Genomic DNA, 27,858 nt, shown 5'->3' on the forward strand with positions numbered 1-27,858 from the left:
CTCAGAGAACCACTGTTTTAAATCCTGGTTTCTGCTGTGTTGCTCTGAACACAAAGCAGGGCATTGGGCTGAGACGGAACGGACTGTCCTTGGAAAGTCAGGAATTGGCTTTTACGCAAAGCATATGAAAAGTTAAGGATTTCTTTTGCCAAAGGTCAAGAGGTGATTCTTAGACAAGATCAATTATTATTCGAGCATATACAGTAGTGACATGCTCACACAAGTGCACCAATTTCAACTACTACTCTGCCACAATGAAATATCCACTTAAATATTCGATGACAAAAGAAAAGAAGTGCAGGTTAGGGAGACTGCTTTATAAAGCTTTACAAAAAGAATGTTTTTTCCCCTATAATTGTACTTCGCCTTTGCAATTGACCGTGCTGTTGTATTTGAAACGGCTCAGCAACTCCCAAATGAAATTCTCAAATGTTATTGAGGTCATGAATAAGATGTTGTCGTGCGGTGACAAGAAGCGTTCACATAAAACCTGCGACTCTAAGTCATAAGTAATCAACATCAGGTGAGCCAGACTACCCTTTGAGTCATCCAAAAACATTCCCAGAGAAGCAATTTGGTGATTTCCACTGTGGACTTTCAACCTTGCATTATCTACAAGCAGAAATAGTAATTTTGTACTCTTATTGCACATTTAAGAATACACATCAGAGGACAAATTTACACATAAAAGCCTGACTAAACAAGAGGTCTTCGTGTTGCATATCCAGATGTCAAAACATGTTACAATTTGCGTCAATATTACTGCAAATGCACATCTGAAGAGTGGGGAGATAGGTCAACCAATGTGTGCAAAATCAGGAGAGGAGGCTGCATGGAAGAAAATTCACATTCTAGTCAAAGTACCATCGGAAGAATCTTCCACCAAGTGGTTCATTTTGAAATTTGTCCACCTTGGACAGAGGCAGAGGTTGGGGGTGTAACCAACCTGTATTCAAAATGACAATAACCTATTCAGTCTGTCAGATACGCAAGACCAGAAGCAAAATCAAAAATACATTGGGGAGGGGGGGGGGGGGGGGGGGGGGGGGGGAGGTAGGGCAATGTTCTGCCCACCTCCATAACTTATGACTGACAAAAGTAGAAGCTGCACCCGCAGTAGAGAAATGCATGACAAATTCAAACTCAAAGCCACCAAGAGCGGTGCATCATTTCACATTTACACTGCCAATTAACGTGCTAAATCTTGTTGGATACTATTATTCTATATAAAATGATGGTTAAATATACAAAGAGCATGAAAAAAAAACAATTAATTCTTCTTGCCCGAAACCTTAATGATCTTGGGAGTTCAAAGTCTGCAACAATGCAACACCTAGAAATTTCCAATGGTATGTTCCCAAATTGGACTATTTTGACAGATGTGGTGACAAGTAGAAAGCATGGAGTATGATGCACTTCACAGATACATTGCAACAGCAGTATCACTGGAATAATTAAACTACACCATAAATCGGAAAAGATTAGACGTTTAAAATCAGCCAACATGCATAATGTAACAATAATAAACCATCTTATACATTCATGTCGTGCGGGAAAAAGGAATGGATCCAAATGATGATTATTCCCCCCCCCCCCCCCCCCCCCCCCCGGGGTTAAAAGGCACAAAAGAGCCTCAAACATAAGAGCCTCAAACTTAAGGAGCAGAACACGAATGACATTTGTTCAGTACGGAATGTCAAACCAATGGTATCGAACTTCCAGGTATCATCACTGTGACAAGATATTAAAGTTTTGTTTTATAGCTCTCGTGTAGTCAAACAAAGTGAATCTGATCCTTATTTCAGAAAAAAATACTGTCCTCAATTTTGATCATGCTTGCAGCTTTTGGGCTGATTTCTTGAGGCCCCCCCCAAAGATGGCATCAAGCAACTGACAGTGCCAGCAATAATGAGCAACATAGGGAGAGGGCAGGATAGGTATCCCACTCTCCCTCTTAACTCAAGCTAAGTGAGGGAGTTAGTGTTTGGAGTTCTAATTTTTAAAGAGCCGGCCCCATTTGAGGGATGGTGGGGTAAATAATAATAATATTTATTGTCACAAGTAGGCTTGCCGACATTGGTTACACTGCAATGAAGTTACTGTGAAAAGCCCCTAGTCACCACATTTGGGTACACGGAGGGAGAATTCAGAATGCCCAATTCACCTAACAAGCACGTCTTGCGGGACTTGTGGGAGGAAACTCACGCAGACACGGGCTAACCACTATGCTACTGTGCTGCCACAAATGCCAATTGGGAGCTTGCAAGGGATTTTTGTATATTGAACCAGAGATGGAAGGGAGCATGAGCGCTCAGCGTGGAATATCATTGGCACACCTCTGGTACTGCAGTGGCAGAGGAACCCAGGGAAAGGCAATCAGTGACAATTGACCAGAAGGAAGTCTCCAGCTGGCAAAGGGGGCATGTTGTCCCTCATGGACCCTGTGGCAATAACAGGCAACATCCTTCTGAGAAAGAGCAGAAGGATAAGGGAGACGAAAGAAAGGCAGGAAGGAAGGCAACGGAGGCAAAATCCTTAAGCACAGGATTGACCGCCAAAGATGCACTTGCCGAGACAACCGAGAACCAGTGTGACAGGAGGCTTTCCAAGACAGTTGTGCTGTAGTTGCCATAGACCTCCCATCTCGTAGCACTGTTCACCAATGACCCCCAAATGTCACTGAGGCTTTGAACCTCTTTGCTTCTGGCTCCTTCCAAAGATCTGTGAACTTTTGTAGAATCTGAAAAACAGCTGCACAAACTGCATCTCACTGATCGTTGAATCCTTCTTTGGCAGACCTGGACAAAAGATTTATTTACTGACATGCATAGCATCAGAGGCACAGTGGGCATTGGGTTTTGTCTCCATCACTGGATTTCCCCAGCCCCCAGAAGCAGAGAATCATTGATTGCATCCACGTGACCATCAAAGCACCCAGCAACTGGCCAGTGAGGCTTCCACTCCCTAAACGTCCAATTAGTCTGCGACCTCAGCAAGAGCTTCCCTCCAGGTGTACACTCATTTTCCTGGCAGCTGCCATGACTCTTACATCCTTCACTAGTCTAAGCTGCCTCGCGTCTTCACTCCAACCCCCAAAGAGTGTGCATTGGATCCCAGGGGTCACACTGTAAATCACTTGAAGAGATCAGTTGACTGACCCCTCTCTGCAAGCCCAGACAGAGGCACAGAGACAATACAATTAGTAGCACCAGTTACAGACGCAGCTCTGGTTCCTGGACCGGCCGGGTGGTGACCAAACAAGTTGGCCTCCTGCAAGGGAGGTCATTTTGGTGGGATGCTGTACTCTCCATTATTTGGCCCTCCAGAAGAGTTGTGGACCTGGAGGAAGGTGAGGCCCTGGTATGAAAGAGTTCGCAGGGAAAGAGTAAAAGGTAAGAGAGGACAAGGAAGAAGAGGCAGGGAATATGACGATGAATACAGAGGTACCCCTGCTGCATAACAGGGTGCCCCTCCTGTAACCCTCTGGGAAGAGGGTTTCAGTCCACTGCCCAAAGGCCCCCCAGCTTCAGATCCAGGTCCAGCTTCGATGAAGCAGAGGTCTGCTCTGTTCCAGTTGCCAGGTCCCCTGATATCCTACTGCTCTGTAATGAAGTGGAAGGCTTCAGGGCAAAAGGCAGGTCTCTCCCTCAGGACAACCAGCAGCCTCCCGTAACAGCCTCACCGAACAGGCGCCGGAATGTGGCGACTAGGGGCTTTTCACAGTAACTTCATTTGAAGCCTACTTGTGACAATAAGCGATTTTCATTTTCATTCAGTGGTGGCTACTGTGGGGATTCTGGGTGAGCCACACACTTCATCGAACTCGCCCCCCACCCTCACTGGCTCGTGGGCAGAAAGCCCATCGCCAAATCAATTAAGGACTCACTCCCATAAAAAGTAGAACTTTAGTCAGTTTTCCATCTGAGACAGGTTTCTAACATAGGCTCCCGTACCGTGTCTCTGTGGCAAAGTTTAGTTCTCTCTGTACCCATCTTATCTTCCTTCAACCATGAGAGCAGATCTGGATTGCAGGCTTCATATATAACCTGCTAATTTTGTAATAAAGATCAGATCCTTTCCAGCTTTGTCCTGGTGCTGCCATGTAGTAATGCCTCTTCTTCAGGGATACTGATTTTCTGCAAAGAAGAGGAAATGTACATACCCCATCACTTGATGCTAATTCCACATACCGGGCAAAAATCCTAAAAATGTCAAAAGAAAAATGGCCGAGAGTTTTAAAAAAAAATCTGAGCAAAGTAGCAGAATTGTTTTATTCTGGATAAATTGGTATGTACAGAATTAGACCAAGGGCAGGTTTTTGGGTCAGGTTCCTGACATCCAGGTCAAATGGGATCACAATCCCACACTGTGGGAAACAATTACCCAATAGTAACTTTCCCCTGTAGCGCACAATGACTTACACAAGTCGAGAAGTGATGAAGTCTATCGAGGCTTTATGAAGCAAGACTTGTTCCCCAGCAGCTCAGTTACAGAATGCGGTTGCTGGGAGAACTCGAGCTCTTATACTCCGCCTTCAGGGCGGAGCCAGAAGTCAGCAAATCCACCCAGGACCAGTCAGCCAATAGCCTCTCGGCTTCACAGGCACCATATTACCCCTAATACATACCACCACATCCCCAAATAATTGTCAGACCTTAAGATGGAGGAGAAGCAGGCCATTCGTCCCATCGAGTCTGCTCCACCATTCAATGAGATCATGGCTGATCTGACATAATCCTATGCCAGTTAGTCACCCCGAGGCAGGTTCCTGACTCTGGAGGATTGATGGGAGGTCCCCAGCACAGAAGAAGCTACAGCTACCATTTCAGCTAAGAGTGAGAGGGCAACCAAATTGAGATGCCCTCTCAGCAGCTTCAAGAAGAAATAAAGTGGCGTGTCCATAGCCACTGGGCCAACGGCATGGAGGGGGCAGTCCCTCCATCAGGTGGCCCATAGCTAGATAGGCAGAGAGGAGACCCTGCCAAGACAGCCGGCCTCATTCCGGATGCATTGGGGAGGGGGGCAGAATTCCTGTCAGCCTCTAATTGACCTTAGTAGGCCATTTGCCCACCACTTTGACCACGGTGTCCCAATGGTACAGGCAAACTAGCCAACTGTGCACTTTTCACATCTGTGTGAGAACAGAAAGTCAGCCATGAGTTTTGAACGGAACCGATGAGAGGAGGAAAGGAAATTAAGCTTCATTTACATGGTGCTTTACTCTCATCCTCACCCTGAACTACTTATGGAAGTGTCACCAATGTTGTTGTGTAGCCAAACCGGGTGAGTTTGGGCAGAGCAAGAAGCCACAAACGGCAGATAAGCAAAGTGGCCAGTTCGCCTTTTTCAGTGGTATTGGTTGAAAGACAACGGTTACCTAAAACACGGGGCAAATTCCACAACTGTTCATCAAATCGTGCCAGGAAATCTCTGTATCTGTCTGAACAGGGAGACTTCGGATTAACGCTGCAACCCAAAAGACTACGGGCGGAATTCTACCCCCACACGCTGGGTGGGAGAATCGCCCGGGCGCCGTGCGAGTCCCGCCACGCCTCCCGCGCGCGATTCTCCCACCCCCCCCCCCAAACCGGCACGGCGCGAATCACAGCTGGCTGCTGGGATAATCGCCGCTTGCCGTTGGTAATGGGCGAGCGGCGATTCTCTGGCCCGGATGGGCCAAGCGGCCTGCCCAACACGACAGGTTCCCGCCGGCGCCATCCACACCTGGTCGCTGCCGGCGGGAACAGTGCGAGAATGCTGGAGGGGGCGGCCTGTGGGGGGGTGAGGTGGGTTCCTGCACCGGGGGGTGGGGCTCGAAAGGGGTCTGGCCCGCGATCGGGGCCCACCGATCGGCGGGCCGGCCTCTCTGAAGGAGGACCTACTTTCATCCGCTGCCCCACAAGATCCATCCGACATCTTCTTGCGGGGCGGCCGCGGGGAGGACTGCAACCGCGCATGCGTGGGTTGGCACCGGCCAACCCGTGCATGCGTGGGTGACGTCATTTACGCGTCACTGGTCGCGTCATTTACGCGGCGCCGCTTTTACGCGGTAAATGACGCGGCGCCGCTCCTAGCCCCCCCCCCCCGGGGGCGGGAGAATAGGGGGCTGGGAACGGCCTCCCACGCCGGAGTGAAACACTCCGGTTTTCACTCCGCCGTCGGGACTTAGTCTCCCGATGCGAGAATTGCGCCCTGCAACTCCAACTGTAGGGCATTGGCATAGTGCAGCATCGAGATTCAACCTATATTGTGCGTTCAAGGATTTTCGCTCAAACTGTCTGATTCAGAAAGAAGAGCCTGCCAATTAAGCTAATCTGACAAGTTACACAAAAGCACAAAATTACGGGCGAAAATTCTTTCAGGATCTTGCCTTGGTTGTTAACTGGGAGAGCTAGTGAAGACTTTTATGGTCCATTTGCTCTACTTCATAAAGTGAGTAGCAAGTCGATGATCAACACCCTCGCCACAGGACTCAATGAGCCAGATTGGCGTCTTCCAAGTGGAAATCGGGAACTGAGAATTTTCCCAACTCTGCAGTCCAGTTTCTGTCCTAGCAGGACCTGCCAGCCATATAGTCAACACGAGAATGTGTATACAAGCTAACGTTGGGCCTACTGCCTCCTGAAGCAGGCCTGGGGTGGTAAAATGCCAAAATGGGCAGGTTCGTGGGCCCAATGCTGGCTGGTGAGACATCTGCCCAATTCTCAATATGGTTGTTAGGCCCCCCCCCAGCCTTCAGCACCCTTTTTACCCACCCATCCACACCCTATGCCTTTCCATACTCCCATCGGTTCCCCATTCACCCTGTTTCCCCCCTCCCCTCCACCTTTGTCCACCAGGTACAAAACCAACGAGGTCTATAATGATTGCTAAGTCTTTCTTAATCAATCTGTTAATAAATCTGCCTCGTCAGGTAGCTGCCTTCTTTGATTGACAGGTTGACAATCTGTTCAACCTGCTTCAAAGCTTTCAATGTACTTTTCGAGTCTTTGTTGAAACACTGCTTGCCGAGTTCTAAACGCACAAATGGATTGAGCTCAACCAGAGGGGGTTACGCAGCTGCGAAAGAGATTTTGTTTGACAGTTTTATGAGTTTGTAATAACTTCATCTTCCATTGAAGTGATTTTGCAATCTGTTTGTTTATGTTGACAAGATCAAAAGGAGTTAAGAGGATTGTAGGCATTGTAGGGACTCTATGATTCTAAGGCTTTCATCAATGGGAGTAAGAGGCTGTTTGATTGACAATTTATTTAATTACAGGGTTCATTCGTTGCGTGTACCTAGTGGATGTTCGAAGAGTGCTTCGAAGGCTCAGCAGAGGTTGATTTAATGTCCTGACATGAACATTAAAGCACAATGTTAGATTATCCATACTGTAGAATGCAGAAGAGCGCTATTGCTACTGGAGAAAGTACTCTAATGTATCTGAACAGTTTCACAATGCTCACTAATTTAATGGTCACGTATCTTTGAAAATTAAAGCTCCATCATCAATCACTGCCTTGAAACATACTTCAATTATCATTCATAATCAAAATATGACATTGGATATTGGTAATAGGTTTTAAATGTACCAGTCATAAGGTTCAGACTCCAGAATAGACCCCACCCCCTCATTCGTTCACAACTCCTCTGAGGAGCTATGAACCAAGTCTCCTCCAAAATCCCGTCTGATGTCATCAAGGTCGCTGGGTGGTCTGAAATATTGAACCCTGCAAGAAATAGGGATTGCTGAGTGGGGACTTGCCGCCTACACGATGGAATGGGAGCAGTTTTGAATTGGGTCCCATCTGTCACCTTTAAATCCCCCCTACCTCTGTTCTGACATGGTCAAGAGGCAGGAAAATCTGGTCCAAAATGCATCCGCTCCACAATCTGCGCACTATGGCTATAGTATGCACACAAACTATAGGAAAACACAGCAACTGACCAAGGTTACTTTGATAGCATCTTCCTTCCTCATGGCATCTACCACTTAGAAAGTCTAGAATACCAATGGAAGTCGAAAGTACCAATGGAACACCATCATCTCCAAGTAACATACCATCCTTACTTAGGACCAGTACAACTTACGAATGCCCAACTTTACCATCAAAGAATACCCAGCATAAGCAATAAATGTAGCCTTGCCAGCATTAAGCACGTCCAGAAAACAAATGTAAAAAACCGTTAGCAAAATAGATTACTAAGTGATTGGCACAACAAGAATCTCTATGACCAGAAGCATGAACAATATGGTTACTCTATTACTGCCTATAATATGAAATTATTTTGTTCCTTTTGCTCACTAGATAAAGCAAGCCTAATCCATTCTACTTAATAATAATCTGTATTATTGTCACAAGTAAGCTTACATTAACACTGCAATGAAGTTACTGTGAAAATCCCCTTGTCGCCACATTCCGCCGCCTGTTCGGGGGCACAGAAGGAGAATTCAGAATGTCCAAATTACCTAACAAGCACGTCTTTCGGGACTTGTGGGAGGAAACCGGAGCACCCGGAGGAGACCCACACAGACACAGGGAGAACGTGCAGACTCCGCACAGACAGTGACCCAAGCCGGGAATCGAACCTTGGACCCTGGCGCTGTGAAGCAACAGTGCTAACCACTGCAGTACCGTGCTGCCCACTTCCAAAGACAACGCTAAAATGATCATGGATTCAGAAGCAAGGCTCTCTGAAAAATGTCTCTAATCCTTCAAAAGCTTTTCCAAAAGCAGTTAACAGCATGTATAGATTTCTTCTTCATCTCTGTAGTGTTAGGGTGAACAAGGAGGTTGTGAAGTGTAACAACACATATTCAACCAAATGAGTTGCAAAAGTTCAAACGGTTGTGTGAACTAATAACAAGATCCCCTCAAGTTGAACTGTATAACTTTTTTCTCAAATATCAGGGCTCATCATAAAATAAAAAGTACTAAAAGCACTGGATTAATTATCACAGCATCATCAAAAGGCACACCTGCATGAAGAAGGAGACTGTGCAGATGGTGAATCCAATGTCGGAAAGGAGTCTCATTGAGAAAAGAAAATTAACAACTCTTCACCATCAGTGCTGGTGATATGACCCGAAGAATCATTGGTATGCAAGAACCAGGAACAGAGTTTGCATTCAACTCCACACTCAGCATTAAACATTTTTAAGTTAAGGTACCTTTCACCCAATTGTCTCATTCCCTTATTTTGATTCATCAGCCTGGTATAGTTGACCAGAGGTTTTTCTCTATTAACCTTCAGCTTTGTCCATTGCCTCCAGTAACTTCAGTTAGTTTCCACGTCTATTTCCTTCCACCCACCAATCATAATCTTTCTCTCCCTGTAATGTTTGGCACGGATACTTTAACTTAGTGTAAAATGAATGGGGTCATGTGACATGTTTGGAGTCTGTCTGATAACAGGACTGGTGACGTCACTGTTAAAGATGAAAGGGAGGCCCGAGTTGTTTTGCTGGAAAGAAGGTGCAAGGCATTCAGACTTGGGAAGCAATGGGAACCGCATCTGTGTTTACAGTGATTGTTGGCCTCCAAAATCCCAGGAAAGTGTTGACAGTGTCAAGTTGGAAATAATTATACTTTAAAAGGATGGATTTACTTCCAAGATAGTAAAAAGTCTTACAACACCAGGTTAAAGTCCAACAGGTTTGTTTCGAATCACTAGCTTTCGGAGCACTGCTCCTTCCTCAGGTGAATGGAGCAGTGTTTTGAAAGCTAGTGATTCGAAACAAACCTGTTGGACTTTAACCTGGTGTTGTAAGACTTCTTACTGTGCTCACCCCAGTCCAACGCCGGCATCTCCACATCATACTTCCAAGATAGCATTGAATTGGGGTCTAAAAGATAGATAATCAGGATTTCTACCTAAATACAAGGCTCAGGTGACCCTCATTGCCATGATGCTGGGCTTTGATGTTCTAATATTCCTCTGCACTATACCCAATTACCATATCATCCTTCTTGAGAAATAAACCCTGCATACTTTCCACCTGACAGAATCGTCCTTCCAAGTTTCTATTCCATATCTTACATGTCTCAATCATTTTTGACCACTTCCATTGAACTCAAATGGGCCATCTTCATTCCCAACTAAGTGGTGTGTATCAATTTAATTCAATCAGTTTGTCTTGATTCACAATTTCCCAACTGCATTAATGCTCTTGGGCTTCTTTGCCACTGACAATATAACCAATTTATTAATTTTCAAGAAAGATGGAATAGAGCAGTCCATCGCCAACAACAGCTTATAGAGAACATGAAAGGAGAGATGCTATAACACATCACTTCCCAAACTGTGCATCATGACCCAGTGGGATCGCAAGATGAGGCTTTGGGGTCTTGAGCTTCGAGGCAGGAATGTCTGCCATGGAGTATGAACTGTATTTTGACAAATGCGAATCCCCTTTAGATCCTAGCATTTTTTTCTTATGGTGAGAATGCCTAAATAAATCTGAGATCAAATTGCTGCTGTTTTTATAACCAAAGTCCTGTAAATTAAATATTTCCTATCAAGCTCAAGCTCACGCTCCACATCCTAACAAACCCACCCCCTCACTCCCATTCAGCTGCTGAAGACCAACACCTCCAATCAAAACCTTTCAACCCCTCCCCCCCCAAAAAAAAATTTTTCACTCTGAGGTCATGTACAGTCTGGAGTAGCAGTGAGGAGAATCGTCATGAAATCCCACCTGCAGCCATCTTACCAAGAGCCAGACATACACAATGTGTGGTCGAAAATGTATAGTCAGTGTGCAAGTAAACAATAAATTAAGAGTCCAAATTTTGGGATTGCACATTTGTAACAAGTTCAATTAAAATATCATGGAGTATTTTAACATGAATGAGCTGGTAATTACCATTAACAGGCACAATTATAAGTTCACATACAGTTCGCAGCATGCTCATTTTCAAAAGCTTCCTAATATCTCAAAGGATTCCCCCTATGAAATCTGATTAAATTATAGCCACTCAGCAGTTTCCAACAGGTTTATGGTCGTGGAATTCAGCCAGCGCTGTAAATTAAAACTACCACTTTGAGCAGCAACGTCTTTCTCTTTCTGAGAGGCAGTCAAATGTTTTGCATACTTCATTACAAACAATTGACTGACTGACTAAGCACCCAAGGCTTTCTCTTAGGTTTCATGGAATCCAATGATTCCCAGAAATTAAAAAAATAATTTCTAATCTGGTGCTAGCCATCTGGTTGGCAGCCAATTTTAGAAGAATACATTTACAATGATCAGCAAATAAATTTGTTTCAGTGAAACCCCGAGTTTCACATTCAGTACAAGTAAAATTTAATTCCTCGTAAAGGAAGCTTCAATTAATCTCCAGGGATTCTCAAAATGCGTAGTCACGGAGTTAAAACAAAACAAAGCAATTTTAACTTTAAAGGCATAGAGCTGAAAGAGAAACAGCAGGTATCCTTTCTCCCGAATTCAAATTCAACTCACAATGATGGGCTGGAATGTTGCTCCTCTTTGCTATTTATAGGAAGTCCAAAATTAATGGCATCACACAGTTCCTGGCGAATGGATGGGCCAGGAACAGGACGGAACTTTGTAGGGGACAGTGGACTGGCGTAAGTGGACTAACTCACTATTAATGGAAAATTTTATAACATTGATACTCTTGTTAATATAACATTGATGTACTCTTGTTTATATGTGGATGGTCAAAGTTCTGATGAAAGGTCACAGACTACAAACCTAACTCTGTTTCTCTCTCCATAGATGTTGCCAAACTTGCTGAGTATAGCAGATTTCAAGCATATGCAGTATTTTGATTTTGTACATCAAAGTACTGAAAATATTGAAGGCAGGATTCTGTGAATCTCAAACTTTAACTAGAAACACAAAAGCAGCTCCAGGTTACTGCCTCTGGGGTTATTAAAATTATGTGACGAGACCAAGTTACACTGCCAGAACTTTATTCTGTAGCTGAATTGAACCTGAACCTGATCTGGAGGGGCTTGGTGTCAAGAACAGATGCCCAAAGGATGTCCCCTCCTAATAATAGATGAGGCACATCAACACAGTTACACTCCGAATTGCGACAAGCCTGTACCCAATTTTCCCAGGATTTCCCGGTCTCCTCTGCGGAGGTCACTGAAGATAAATGGAAGAGTCGTCATGGAAACTCATCCTATCTAATGTTATGGGAGAGGCGTTTTCAGAACCCCAAAATGTATCATGGAGTTCAACCAACCTCCCCCTTTAATGTATTTGTTGCATTCCCGGCTTGTTCTCCAGGCGATACAGCAATTATGGACAAATGGTTTTTAAAACACAAAACAATGTTTATTCCATGAACTCAACTTAACCTTTTTAAATAAACATTGGATCTCTTAACACCCCCTTACTTCAAAGATAACCCTGAAAATATTACAACACTAAATAATTCTTCAGTTATTCCTTTCAACATCCAAGAGAGACTTAACACCTTTAAACAGAAACACATCAGGTTAAAAGCTTTACTATTATGGGTTTAAATCACCCAAATGATCCAGAGATAGTCTTTCATGGCAGAGATCACAGCAGATCCAGCTCACTGCAAACACAGACACACCCAAGCTCTTTTCAAACTGAAACTAAAAAACTGCAAAATGGCTGATCTAAAACCAAGCTCCACCCACACTCTGACATCACTGCATTTCTTAAAGGTACATTGCTTAAACATCCATTTCTTAAAAGGTACTCTCACATGACACTAAGTATTTGCATCAAGCGATTGTGGGTCAGGTACATCACCGTCAATCAGCCAGTCACAGATACTTGCCTACTGCTTCAGTCAAAAAATCACTTGGAGAGTGAACAGAAATGAAACATATTAAAATATAAAAGTATCTGATTTTTCCTCATTATTAATAGCCAATCTGATCTCATTACAAAATCTTCATTTCTATTTGCTTACAATTTTTGTCAGCTTTTTGCATTAGTAATATGCAGAGTGAATTACTGTGTATGTCACAGACTTAAAATCATATTGTTATATGTATTGTCCATATAATATTTCACAAATTTTACTTGGGATTAGATGGGATTGTGTGAGCAACGTGCAGTTTTAGGACTTGGGTACAATAAACCTTCCAATATGTAAATTCTCATTTAGAATTTTAAACATAAGACAGTGACTCGGCCCAAGGAGCCTTCGCAATATAGGTTTAGCAGATTTTCCATCCCTTACCAGGCTCCAATGCATGGATAACTGTTTCGTGCAAAACATCAACTTACAATTCAAATGGCATGGCAAATGTTATACTCACATCATACTAATATTAAAACTACCATGGATGAACTTTCTACTTTACACAATAAAACAATAGTGAAACACCATAAGGGTAGATAGAAATTCTGTTCTGTGAACTGATAGAAATTCTGATTGTGAATTGAAACCACCATGGTGTTTCAACTAAATGAGCCAAGATGCACATTAAATCATCGAGATAGATGCAGAGCGATAGGCAGATAAGACCATAAGATAGAAGAGCAGAATTAGGCCATTAGGCCCATCGAGTCTGCTCCGCCATTCAATCATGGCTGATATTTTTCTCATCCCCATAACCCCTGATCCCCTTATTAATCAAGATGGTTAAAACCAACAACTATCCACATCACTGGTAAAATGCTACAGCTCATGGATTTGCAGAAAAATTGATTCAGGCTGAGTAGGTTACTCATTCATTCTCATGGTAAGGTTCTGCAATAAATCTGAGTCACAGATAACTTCTCACCTCATAAGGCAGCGTTTCAAAGTAACCATTCTTGGTGTATTCAGGCAAGGTCATTCCAGTGAATCGCCCAGTGAAGAACTCTAAACTATGGTCATCCTTGTCGTAGTCATCCAGATCCAACATCGACGGTTTATGCAGGGAACGAAGCCTTTCCCTAACACCATGCAATAGGACAGCATCCAACTCTGTATAGTAATCTAGGAGAGAGCTGTTCAGTTCCAAGCGAATCAAATTGGTCATGAAGTTAAGTTGTTTAATGCAAGGTGTAAACTGGCGGGCCTGTGAGATATTCACTTTTGCAGGGTCACCTGCCCATAGCGTCTCCCATCTATAGGTACACAAAACATTAAGGGTCAGGACTAAGTCAGCCTCAATCCATTAGCTGAAAAAATTTATTCATGCAACATTTTCAAATTCCAATCTTTAATGATACAACTAAAATTATACCAAAATGTGCTTCAACTGAATCTCACAAAGAGCGTGCAAACTATTTAGTAACTTCCTAAATGAACAATCTATGCAACTTTTGTTGTTAAGTACAATAAATCTTTATAAACTAACGACTTGTTTTGAATAAAAATGTGTTTACTTTGTCAGCACCGCATCTCGATTAAAAAGTTATTTTCTGAATCTTCCCAAGAACACAATTGCCCTGTTTGTTACTGCAGGCAGACACTTCCGTTATAAATGAAACCGTGCACTCAGGGCACAAAGGTTGGCACAGGGAGGAAAACTTCTCAAAAAATTAGTTATTGGGTCATCAATGAGGAAATTTCTTGTGGATTCATCCTCTCTTACAGGCTACAGAAACACACTTCAGGATGAGGGAATATAAGAATACTGCTGTTCACTAGCATTGATCAACAGGAATGGCTCAAGACCTCTTTCTCAACAAGATCAACAAGAGTTGCAACTCTCCAGCGTGTTGGCTTCTGCAACAGAAACTGTTTATTTGGCTTCTCTTTCTCAGCCATGGCTTAGTTGGTAGCCCTCTCGCCTCTGAGTCAGATGTTTCGGAGTTCAAGTCACACTCCAGGGCTTGAGGACAAAAATGAAGGTTGACGTTTCAGTGCGGCACTTGAGGATGTTGTCTTTCAAGACAAGATGTGAAACAAGCCTGCCTGCTTGTAAAATATCCCGTCGCAATATTTTGAAGAGCAGGGGAGTTAACCCCGCTGACCTCGTCAATATTTTCCCCTCTATTAACTACTTAAAAAAAGATCACTTGGTCATCACATTGCTGTTGGTGGGAGTTTGCTGCGCGCAATTTGGCTGGTGCATTTCTTACATTACAACAGTGGCTACATTTCAAAAGTGCTTCATTGTGAAGTGCTGTCAGACGCCTGGTAGTTCTGGGGAACACTATATTAATGCAAATTGCTTTTCTTTTGTTGGCATAGAGAGAGAAAGAGTCAGTGATTAATGCAGAGCTTGGTTAGTAAATTAACAATATGTTATGGGAAAAACTATACTTAAAACCAAAATATTTTCAACTTCCCCATATTATGCCTTGTTTGGTACTTCTTGTTCATCACCTCAATTTGTGATGATATATCAGGAACATGTTAAATCTTTTGTACCAGTGCTTATTTGCAGTTTCCTTTGCTGCTGCTATTTTATTACATGGCATCATGATGATCATAGCCGAGTATCCTGAAACAGGGGCAAAGGGCACTGACATTCTCAGATTCAGTCATTAAACACCAAAGAGAAAAGGTTGCATCAAGTATAGGAACATTACCCCTGTGCTTGAGTTGATACTGTGTCAACCATCAGGGAGGAAGAGAAGGGATGCCGAGCTACACTTCGCTGAAGGACTATGAAGAGTCGGAGATGTTGAACCAAAAAGATGGTTATAACTTCTCTCTGATTTCATAATCAGCCAAGGGAGGAAACGATCGTTTCAGTATATCTTGTGTACATTGTGTCCTTCAAACAGAATGAAATTTGGCTCAGTTAAAATTGGCTCCGACAAAGTTTATGCCCATGAACTTTTCCATGTTAATCAAGAAAGCCTCTACCTCGACATGTATTTCTTTCACAAACCCGTTGTCAAATAAGGGTACAGAATGAACCTCTGGTGATATAAGTGAGCCATCAACAGTCAGACAGACTTGAAGATCACCATGCGCCAGAGGTCAGCCCAAAGAGAAATCCTCTCCATCGGACATCCTCATTTAACTATTTCTAGTAATTTGTGTGGAGGTTCCACCCCCGAAACCGCGTTGCAAAACAGTAATGCAGAAGCATGCTTGAAATTCATCCCTCGACTATTCTAACAGAATATAGAACATACAATGCAGAAGGAGGCCATTCGGCCCATCGAGTCTGCACCGACCCACTTAAGCCCTCACTTACACTCTATCCCCATAACCCAATAACCCTTCCTAATCTTTTTGGACACTAAGGGCAATTTAGCATGGTCAATCCACCTAACCTGCACGTCTTTGGACTGTGGGAGGAAACCGGAGCACCCGGAGGAAACCCACGCAGACACGGGAAGAACGTGCAGACTCCGTACAGACAGTGACCCAGCGGGGAATCGAATCTGGGACCCTGGCGCTGTGAAGCAACTGTGCTAACCACTGTGCTACCATGCTGCTCTAATACACACGTACCTAAAAAGCAGAATGGAAAGGAGGATCAAGGAAAACATAATTCTAATAAACATATTTTGCCAAATATTTAAGCAAGATTGAAAAGTAATAATGCACTTCAAGGTCTTGCAGCTAAAGCAGAGGCCAGAAAAGGTTGGTCCTGTTCGGACCAGTATAAGTATGACAGAAAATGCACATACCAAACAAAAATCATAACATGTGGGTAGGAAACTGATCAAAACCTAACACAAAGCACATCAAACTGGTAACAGGCGACTTCATAATGTCCAATGGCATCATAGTGTAGCCCGATCTTATTCTGACCCAGTGTCTTCAAGTGCCTTTGTTATCCCCTCACCCCACCTGCCGCCAACCCATCACCCTCCACCCACCCACCACCCTAACACTTACCTTCTTCCCGAAGCCTCTCAAAATGGCTTTGGAACCGGAATAAGGCAGCTGGTGCTGTAAAAAGGGAGTGGAGCTTTGTTTCCCCTAATAAATACGCACCAAGTAGAAGGACTCCAGGATAGGTAAGCTCTGCATTTCTTAAGAGTCCTGGTATTGATGTCCGGCTGGGAAATGCATAGCTCCAGTGCAAAGTAAGAAAATAGGAATGGAGAGGGTGGCACGGTGGCGCAGTGGTTAGCACTGCCGCCTCCTGATGCCAAGGACCCGGGTTCGATCCCGGTCCCAGGTCACTGTCGTACGGAGTTTGCACATTCTCCCTGGGTCTCACCCCCACAACCCAAAGATGTACTACCAGAAGGATGTGGAGGCTTTAGAGAGGGTGCAGAAGAGATTTACCAGAATGTTGCCTGGTATGGAGGGCATTAGCTATGAGGAGCGGTTGAATAAACTCGGTTTGTTCTCACTGGAACGAAGGAGGTTGAGGGGAGACCTGATAGACGTATACAAAATTATGAGGGGCATAGACAGAGTGGATAGTCAGAGGCTTTTCCCCAGGGTAAAGGGGTCAATTACTAGGGGGCATAGGTTTAAGGTGAGAGGGGCAAGGTTTAGAGTAGATGTACGAGGCAAGTTTTTTTACGCAGAGGGTAGTGGATGCCTGGAACTCGCTACCGGAGGAGGTGGTGGAAGCAGGGACGATAGTGATATTTAAGGGGCATCTTGACAAATACATGAATAGGATGGGAATAGAGGGATATGGACCCAGGAGGTGTAGAAGATTGTAGTTTAGTCGGGCAGCATGGTCGGCACGGACTTGGAGGGCCGAAGGGCCTGTTCCTGTGCTGTACATTTCTTTGTTCTTTGTACAGGGTAGGTGGATTGGCCATGCCAAATTGCTCAATAATTGGAAAAATTTAAAAATAAGAAATAGGAACGGAGTGGCAAACCGGTAATGTCTGCCACTCCTCAGACCATTTAGGCCATTATTGTGTAGATAATCATAAAATTACAAAGCGGTTGCTTTTCAACAGTCTTATTCTTAGCTGAAATGTTTGAGTTCACTGCTGTGATAGCAATAGCTATCATATTACTGCAGTCAGAATTTGCACTTGATAATAGCGACGTCAAACATCTCAGCCTAGCCTCAAACTACTTGGGTAACCTACAAATTTTCATAATAAAAGCAAAATACAGCGAATGCTAGAATTGACATAAAAACAGAAAATGCTGAATAAACTCAGCAGGTCTGACAGCTTCTGTGGAGGAAGAAACACAGTTAACATTGAGTTCAGAGGGGCGCGGTGGCAAGTGCTGCTGCCTCACAGCGCCAAAGACCCTGGCTCAATTCCGGCCTTGGGTGACTCTCCGTGTGGAGTTTGCACATTCTCCCAGTGTCTGCGTGGGTTTCCTCCCACAGTCCAAAGATGTACAGGTTAGGTGGATTGGCCATGCTAAATTACCTCTTAAGTGTCCAGAAGTTAGGTGGGGTCACAGGGATTGGGTGGGGCCATGGACCTAGATAGGGTGCTCTTTCAGAGAGTCGGTGCAGACCCGATGAGCTGAATGGACTACTTGTTCACTGTAGGGATTCTACGATTATATGCCGAGTTTATCCAGCATTTTGTTTCTATTACTTTGGGTTTCCATGATGGTCAGACCACAAGCATCTGTGCAGTTTCGTAGTAAGATATCTTTCTGATATTTGTACCTATCCATTGGATTTTTATGAACATTTAATTTCCACAGTGATCACGTTCAGTCTATCCAATCCATTCTAATAATGTGATATTGGGAACAATCTCATTATTCAATTCACTGAAATGGAATGGGATGGGCAAACAAAATAACATTTATTATTTTTAAAGTTCAAAGAATGCATATGTTTGGACAGAACTACTGGAAAAGAACTGGAAGCGAGGATTTGATTTTGAGACCGGCATATAAAGTACGATACCTTCACACATAACCGTTGTTACCAGAGTTGTCACATGACACTGCAAACACCGACCATCGTCTCAGTAAAGCAGACTCTACTTTTGTCGGGTCCTCCTAAATGTTCTTGCTTTCCTAAAAAGGGAGCTGTGGGAAAATATTACACACAACCAAACCACGCAATTGTTTAAATAAATCAACAAGCTGTCACAAATTCTGAAAGCACGTTTACCTAATGTCTGATGGAGGAGTCTGGGAATAAGGATTTGCTGAGCAAGCCAAGATTCTAACAATTGCCCCAGGGTGATATGTTTCCAGTACATCAATAGCTGTTGGGTATACAGCCTCCTCAAATACCAGCTCAACGTATTCCTGGCTACGAAAACTGCGAGGAGCCCTTCTGAATCGCAGAGGAGAACTTGGGCAGCTTTCCCACCATCTCCCATAGGTCCGAAACACAGCGGTCTGTGTGAAATCGCCAGAACTTGGGTAAACATTTGGCAGTCCAGACAAGTTCCACATAGTGTAGGACAAACTGTTCTCACTGCCATACTGAGAACTGAAATCCACCACTTCTTTGGCATACTGCACCACTTCAACGCTGAGAGGTAGGATGCGGTTGTTCGACTCAATAGCTCGTCGACTGTTCATTATTTCTCCTCTTGTACCAGATCTGGCTCTACGCCGGAGGCAGAAGTAGTAAAACATGCTCAAAAATGTTAACATGGGATACATTGAGGTTAGTTTGAATGCACCCTGCAGGGCCAATGCCTTGTTTCCCCTTGGCACGGTGTTTTAATTCTTCATTCACATTAATGCAACTTAGCCCTGTGTGCATGAAGCAGAAAAAGGGCGTCATGATAGTTTCATAAGAATATTAAGAAAAATTGACAAAATAAATCTTTAATTAACTTTAACTCAGAACATCACAATGCAGTAAGTTGTTGTTCACCTGAGCCACTGACCATGCATTTTCTCTTACATATTTTGCAAACAGCATGATGGAAAAATAATATCCCAGAAACTTGATCCATCAATGCTGTTTAGTAACAGTCTAGGGATAGCGTTTTCATTTTGTTCGCGATCGGCAAACTGTGCTCAAACTTGTTCTAGTTTTCTGGTGAAGTTCAAACTTTCACTCAAATTCACTTTTGTAATCACAAATGTAAAATCTTCCACGAGCCAGCAAACATTTCTTTCTTGACATTTTCAATAGCAATAAGAGTTGATATCAGTCTGAAAGCTGCAGTACTGTTGCTCAGAGCAAGGAGATCGCATGGAGCATTATTTCCACAAAAATGTCATAAAATCAACAATAATCAAAGAAGCAGGTTTAAGGTAAAGTACAGCGACGATGCTTGGTTTTACTTCTCCCGAAGTCCGCAGTCTTCTGAACATCTGTTTTAGTAATTACTTAGTTCTGGCAATGCAACATGACACGGGGGTCACATGGACTATTACCAACATTAACCACAACTAAGTGAAATTTAAAATCTCTAGCCGCATGTTGGTACATAAATAAACATGTTATATTTATAGCACACTCCAGAAGCCACTGAATTGCACAAAAATATTGCAATAAATTCAAAAACAACCAATACAATGTTCTGCAAGTGCTGAGTGCAAAGCTGGTCAGTTAAATACTGAACAACCTGCTAATCTTTGCACAATTATGAAGAATGTTAAATTTCTTGGATCGCATGGAGAGAAAAGTATACGCAAAACATTTCTTAACCAATCAAAAGAGACAATTTAACTTCCCGTTTACTATTCCATTTACATTGATTCAGAAAACATATATTTTTGCAATGATTTTTCAGATTGCAGGTAAAAATAATACAACTGGGTATATTTAAGCTTAATTTTGTTTACCGATACACAAAATATACAAACTAGGCACAAGGAAGCCATGAAGTTAGGAATTGCTGTCGCTATGATTAATTATGGGGTGCAAAATATAATGGTCAACATGGTCATGTTTTGCATGGATCAGAATTCATCACTGCTAGAGACGGGAGCTTTTCAAATGGGGGAATATTGCTTTCAGTCATAAGAATTCCCAGTGATTTGGGGAAAGTGCATTAATCAGTATACCAATACTCTTTTCAAAGATTATCTCTTGAATTGATATACATCCTTAATATCGCCTCTTGTACAGCATATTAGAAAGTGATTGTTCTGTCTCCTTATCCTTCTAAACGTGAAACTCAATGTTAAGCAACCACAACAAGCTCTCGTCTCAACAATATCCCTTTTAACCCCACACAAAATGTTAATGATATCTCAAAAAGGGCTACATCAGGTAAGCAATGATCTTATCCCGTTCCAAAATCAAAACAAGGATAACCTTTGATTTGATTTTGGCACAGTAAATGTTTAAAATCAAATGCGAATAAATTTAAAAACAAGATCCCTTTTCTCTTACTTCAGTGATTTCTTGCATGAACACCTAACTTATAATATCTGTTTGCAAGGGTAATTTTGCTTTTTAATCGGGTAGCATTAGTGCATTTTCAGTATTTTCTTTTCAAAATAAGTTTAACAATACTTATCAAAGGTGCAGTAACCTAGTGTTAGTCAAGCAACCTAGAGGTTGAGAGTTCGAACCTCACGACAACATGCCATGAAACTACATTGAATAAACCTGGTAATGTGTAGGATCGCACCAGGGAAATAACTATAAATTGTGGTCCAACCCCAATTGGTTCAACAATATCCTTCAAAGGAGTCATAAAATCATAGAAGCCCTACAGTGCAGAAGACTATTCAGCCCATCGGGTGTGCACCGACCCTCCGAAGAAGCACCCTACATAGGCCCACTCCCACGCCCTAGCCCTGTAACCTCACCTAACCTTTGGACACCAAGGGGCGAGGGACACCAAGGGCAAGGGACACCAAGGGGCAGCCCAGTAGCACAGTGTTAGCACAGTTACTTCACAGTTCCAGGGTCCCAGGTTCGATTCCCGGATTGGGTCACTGCCTGTACGGAGTCTGCGCATTCTCCCTATGTCTGCGTGGGCTTCTTCCGGGTGCTCCAGTTTCCTCCCACAAGTCCCAAAAGATGTGCTGTTAGGTGAATTGGACATTCTAAATTCTCACTCTATGTACCTGATCATGCGCCGGAGTGTGACGACGAGGGGCTTTTCACAGTAACTTCATTGCAGTGTTAATGTAAGCCTACTTGTGATAATAAAAATTATTTAAAAAAAATAATTTTACATGGCCAATCCACTTAACTTGCACATCTTTTGGACTGTGGTAGGAAATCAGAGCACCCAGAGAAAACCCACGCAGACAGGGGGAGAATGTGCAAACTCCATACAGTCACCCAAAGTCTGAATCGAACCAGGGTCACTGGTGCTTTGAAGCACCAGTGCTAACCACTGTGCCATCTGCACCCAGTCTGTCTGACATGCAACTTCAATCGTACTGTGGTTGATTTTATGGGCGTTAGCACTGTTTCTTCACAGTGCCAGGGACCCAGGTTTGATTCCGCTTAGGTCACTGTCTGTGGGGAGTCTGCATGTTCTCCCAGTGTCTGTGTGGGTTTCCTCCGGGTGCTCCAGTTTCCTCCCACAAGTCCCGAAAGAAGTGCATGTTAGGTGAATTGGACATTCTGAATTCTCTCTCACTGTACCCGAACAGGCACCAGTGTGTGGAGACTAGGGGATTTTCACAGTAACTTCATTGCAGTGTTACTGTAAGCCTACTTGCTAATGTAAGCCTACCAAGGGTTTATTGCCCGCTAATAACCCTCGTGCAATTAGCGAAGGCCAATAATGCCTGGACAGCGTTGCGAAGATAAAAATAGAAAGCTTAAAATAACACACACAAATAAAACAGAAGGCAAAGTACATTTTGCAGAGTCAAGCAAACGGTTTAATTTCAAAGAAGCTATGACGAACTTTTATAAAACTCATTTTGGCCTTAACAGCAGTATTATGAAGCTCAGTTGGCTCGACAGCTGGTTCATAATGCAGTGCGAGGCCAACAGCACGGGTTCAATTCCCATGGCGGCTGAGGTTATTCATGAAGGCCCGCATGACTACTCCACCCTGCCCACGCCAGAGATGTGGTGATCCTCAGGTTAATTCCCCACCAGTCAGCTCTCCCTCTCAAAGGGCAAAGCAGCCTATGGTCATCTGGGACTACAACAACTTTATTTTTACTATTATGTCCAATCCAGGGCATTTCGCTTAGGGAAGGATATTGAATCTTCAGAGTGGGTGCAGAAAAGATTTCAAAGAATGACCCCAGAGATGAGGAGGTGATGTTATGTAGCTAGCTTGGAAACGTTGAATCCGTTCTCCGAAGGGAAAAGGGGGTTGAGAGGGAATTTGATTTGAATCCGGAGGGGTCCAGACAGAGTAATAATAATAATCGCTTATTGTCACAAGTAGGCTTCAATGAAGTTACTGTGAAAAGCCCCTAGTCGCCACATTCCGGCGCCTGTTCGGGGAGGCCGGTACGGGAATTGAACCCGCGCTGCTGCCTTGTTCTGCATTACAAGCCAGCTGTTTAGCCCACTGTGCTAAACCAGCCCATTAGTACCCAGAATAGAGGAAACTGATGACATTACATAACAGGGAAATTGGATATTCTGAATTCTCCCTCTGTGTACCCAAACAGCGTGTACTGCTTGCTTTGAAACTCCCCCATGGCCTTACTCCTCCCTATTTCCGTAATCTCCTCCAACTCTACAATCCTCAGAAATATCTGTGCACATCCAACTCTGGCCTCTTGAGCATTCCTGACTTTAATCACTCAATTACTGGTGGCTGTGCCTTCAGTTGCCAGGGCCCTCGGCTATTCCTTCCCTAAACCACTTTGCGTCCCCACTTTTTTCCTTTAAGGCATTCCTTAAAATCTTAACTCAAAATTATGGTCATCTGTCCTAATAACTTGTTTTGTCTTTTAGTGTCATACTTAATTTACAAGTAAGTAAAGTCGTCCTAGTCCCAGATCACCATCGGCTGTTTTCCTCTTTGGGGAGAGTGTGGGAGTTGATTGGCCGTGATTTAATTTGAGGATCACCACACCTCAGACGACGTGCTAGGTTGAGAAGGCAGGGTCTTCCTGAATAACCCTCAGCTGGTATGGGCGGGGTGAGAGCTGACTGGTGGTGATTTAACTGGAGGATCACCACACCTTAGGCGACAAGTTTGAGAAGGCAGGGCCTTCCTGAATAACCCTCAGCTGGTATGGGAATTGAACCCGTGCTGTTAACCTTGCTATACATCACAAAACAGCTGTCCAGCCAACGGAGCTAAACCTGCCCCTGTTTATTTATAATGCTCCTGTGAAGCCACCTTGAGACATCCTATGTTAAAGTTACTATACAAGTAAGGCAATACTCACTGAAACATAAAACGGGACACGCGAATGTCCAATAAATGGATGCTACATTGGGTCAGACCAATTATTGGAGAGGAATACATCTCAACCATGTTCTCTGAAGAGAGACTACCATTTAATTATTGGAAGGTTGGTCGATGCAACTGGAGAAAAAACAAAAATCAACACAGACTACGAAATTTTACAAATGGAAACAATACAATATATACCAGTCATCAAATAAATCAGCAAGCACCCATGTTCTAAAACTTGAAACACGCACTGACAGACTGGCAATCCTATCTACCCCGAACTTGAAATTTAGAAAAAGGCAGGGGTGGGATCCTCGTCCCGATTTCTGGTGCAGTAATCTTTATTATTGCCACAAGTAGGCTTACATTAACACTGCAATAAAGTTACTAGTCACCATATTCCGGCCCCGGTTCGGGTACACAAGAGGGAGAATTCAGAATTTCCAAGTTACCTAACAGCCCGTCTTTCAGGACTTGAGAGAGGAAACTGGAGCATCCGGAGGAAACCCACGCAGTCACAGGGAGAACATGCAGACTCCGCACAGACAGTGACCTAAGCTGGGTATCGAACCTGGGACCCTGGTGCTGTGAAGCAACAGTGCTAACCATTGTGCTTCCGTGTCGCCCTTCAACATTCATGTCAAAAGGAAGTCGATTTGCCAAGACTTGTCTTTAAGCTAACGTCTTTTGCATGTCCTTGAGCTCCGATGACACTGGATGTGATGACCAAGAAGGCGATTGGCATAGTGTGAGATAGATGGCATAGTGAGAGTCCCCAGCCCATTTCTTTCAAAGTGTAACCCCATACCAGCAAACATGGATCCAAACCAAATTACAGGTTTCTTAACTACCTGGTTACAGGGCACAGAATCAGTTCTTGCAAAGGTGGTCTCAAATTTTCTCAGAAATAAGAAAGCAAAATATCAAAGTTCCAATCCCCAGTCATCAGTTATCTATATTCTGAATGACGATAAATTAATTGTTAACAGTGAACAAAGTACCAGGGCTCAGGCTATCACAAGCTAAGGTTGCTGACTCATCCTTATTTTCAAATCCCTCCTTGGCCTCACTCCATCGCATCTAATTCTAGCCTCTTGTGCATCTCCAATTTTAATCACGACACTATCAGTGGCCACATCTTCAGCTGCCAAGTTCCTGGGCACTGGAATTCCCTCCGGAACCTTTCCGCCTCTCAACTTCACTTTCTTCCATTAAGACACTTGTTTAAGACACTCCTGAGAACCTACTTCTTTAACCATCTGATTTAGTGTCTCCTTACAAGGCTCAGTGTAAGAGGATGGTGCAGTGGTATTGTCGCTGGATTAGTAATCCAGAGACCCAGGGTAATAATCTGGGGACCCAGGTTCAAATCACACCACGGCAGATAGTGGAATTTAAACTCAATAAAATATCTGGGGGATTAAAAGTCTAATGATGGTCGTGAAACCATTGTCGATTGTCATAAAGATCCACCTGGTTCACTAATGTCCCTTTAGGGGCAGCACGTTAGCACAAGTAGATAGCACTGTGGCTTCACAGCGCCAGGATGCCAGATTCTATTCCCCGCTGGGTCACTGTCTGTGCGGAGTCTGCATGTTCTCCCAGTGTCTGCGTAGGTTTCCTCCCACAGTCCAAAGACAGGTGGGTTAGGTGGATTGGCCATGATAAATTGCCCTGAGTGACCAAAAAGGTTAGGAGGGGATATTGGGTTACAGGGATAGGGTGGAAGTGAGGGCTTAAGTGGGTTGCTGCAGACTCGATGGGCCGAATGGCCTCCTTCTGCACTGTATGTTCTATGAAACTTGACATCTTTACTTGGTCTGGCCTACATGTGACTCCAGACCCACAGCAATGTGGTTGACTCTTAAATGCCCTCTGAGATGGCCTAGCAAGCCATTCGGTTGTGCTGGCTGCGGGATTCTCCGTGCAGCCAGCTGGTAATGGGCTTTCCCATTGTGGGGACCCCTATGCCATCAGGAAATCCGCAGGCGTGAGCACACTGCCAGCAAAACGGAGGATTCCGCCGACAAAGAACCCAGTCCAGGTGCCGGTATAGCACTTTTTACAACCTCAGGATGACCCAAGGTACTTTACAGCAAAGGTTTACTTTGTTGAAGTGTAGTCACTGTTGAAATGCAGCCAAATTACACACAGCAGGCACCCACAAATAGCAAAATAACCAATTAATCTGTGAACTCAGGGACAAATATTGGCCAGGGCGGCGGGAATAACTTGCCTGCTTTTTTCGAAATACGGTTATGGGATCTTTTACTTTTAGTAGGCAGGTGGAGCCTCAGTTTAACATCTCATCTGAAAGGCAGTCTATCCAACCGTACGGCACTTCCTCAACTGAGTGGCGGCCTTTATCTTGTGCTTAAGTCCTGGTGTGGAACTTCAATTAACACATTTATAACTCAAGGAGGTAAGAATGCTACCAACTGAGCCACAACTGACAGACATGTTGTGGATGGAGTGTAATTATTGACCAAACTTTAATTATAATATAGTCTTAATAATCTAAATGTCTGACAGCATCCCCGTAATTACAATAGGCAAGATCGATGCCGAATGGGGGAAATAACAATAAACTGCAGTACAAGTAATGTAAGATAATAGAAAATACTGGAAAGCCCCAACAGATCTGGCAGCGTCTGCGGAGAGAGAGAAACAGAGCGAAGGTTTCGAGCCCCAATGGCTCGTCCAGAGAACCCCGAGTAACGTACACTTGTTAACGCTCATTCGTTGAAATCTACTCTGGAGTTACCTCCCACAAGGGTCTTCTCCAGTTTCCTGCCACTTTTGCATTGATGATAACCTAACGCCACTTCGCACCGATGCAAACGTAGTCATGTACACGGGGTTGTTGAAGATGTTTGTAAAGGACATTAAAACAGATCACTTTTTGTTTACTTCAATTGGCACACATCAGTGGATGTCCTTGAAAACCGGGAGGTCTTTTTAAAAGCCAGTGGCGGTCACATTTTTTAAAAATAAAGCCTCTTGTATTGATCATGGTGACAAGAAGCTGGTGGCCAGTCATGGGGACCGGGGGAGTACCGCTTTGGAGTGCGGAGACAGTGAGGGCATTCTGTCTGTGGAACGTCGGCCTTGCTCTCTGATACTCGGCCATTGTTCCAAACATTCTCGAACTGGAAGGCGGAGCTCCAAACTCCAGCTACAGACATCGACGTGTCTGTCTGCTCACTCAACACCGGGACTTCAGCTCACAGCCACCCTCTCAATTAAGCAGCCAGGCTTGGGGGCCTTTGGGGTGCGCTACAGACACAACATATATTTCCCCGCCCACAATAAATGCACATTACTTGTACCTGTCGCTCAGCATTTACCGACGCTGTGTAACTGCGTGCAGAACAGATGATGTGTTTATTCAGCAAGTTTTACCCATGTTTTATTCAGTCACAGGACTTGCTTTTTTTTTTGCCTCTCTGCTCCCTCCGCAATGTAAACATGTCATCTACATCCGGGAGCTGCGAGTAACAACCGCAATGCTTGATGGGAATTGTAGTCTTCTCAAAATGTGAAGGCAGCAGCCAGTAGTTAGTGATTCTGTTCGCCCCACTCCTTTTAATAGTAATAATCTTTATTGTTGTCGCAAATAGGCTTACATTAACACTGCAATAAAGTTACTGTGAAATGCCTCTAGTCGCCATATTCCGGCCCCTGTTCGGGTACACAGAGGGAGAATTCAGAATGTCCAAATTACCTAACAGCACGTCTTTCGGGACTTGTGGGAGGAAACCGGAGCACCCGGAGGAAACCCACGCAGACATAGGGAGAATATGCAGACTCTGCACAGACAGTGACC

At 43.9% G+C, this 27,858-nt stretch overlaps 1 protein-coding gene across 3 annotated transcripts in view; it reads right to left on the reverse strand.

The window, feature by feature from the left end:
- fbxl4 (F-box and leucine-rich repeat protein 4) overlaps window positions 1–27,490 on the reverse strand; it is a 134,235-nt gene extending 106,745 nt beyond the window's left edge. For 2 of the 3 annotated variants that reach the window (XM_072499585.1, XM_072499587.1), the window contains exons 1-3: window positions 24,025–24,167; window positions 18,899–19,494; window positions 13,727–14,054 (exon numbers count right to left, since the gene is read on the reverse strand). In XM_072499585.1, coding sequence (XP_072355686.1) covers window positions 13,727–14,054; window positions 18,899–19,401 — 831 coding nt within the window. In that variant the 5' untranslated portion in view covers window positions 19,402–19,494; window positions 24,025–24,167. Of the gene's footprint in view, window positions 1–13,726; window positions 14,055–18,898; window positions 19,495–24,024; window positions 24,168–27,361 lie in introns of those variants that run through there. The other variant, XM_072499586.1, reaches the window with a different exon arrangement.
- Between the last annotated feature and the right edge of the window lie 368 nt (window positions 27,491–27,858).

Source organism: Scyliorhinus torazame, chromosome 4 (genome assembly GCF_047496885.1).
Source record: "Scyliorhinus torazame isolate Kashiwa2021f chromosome 4, sScyTor2.1, whole genome shotgun sequence".
In the NCBI taxonomy this organism is placed as follows: domain Eukaryota; kingdom Metazoa; phylum Chordata; class Chondrichthyes; order Carcharhiniformes; family Scyliorhinidae; genus Scyliorhinus; species Scyliorhinus torazame.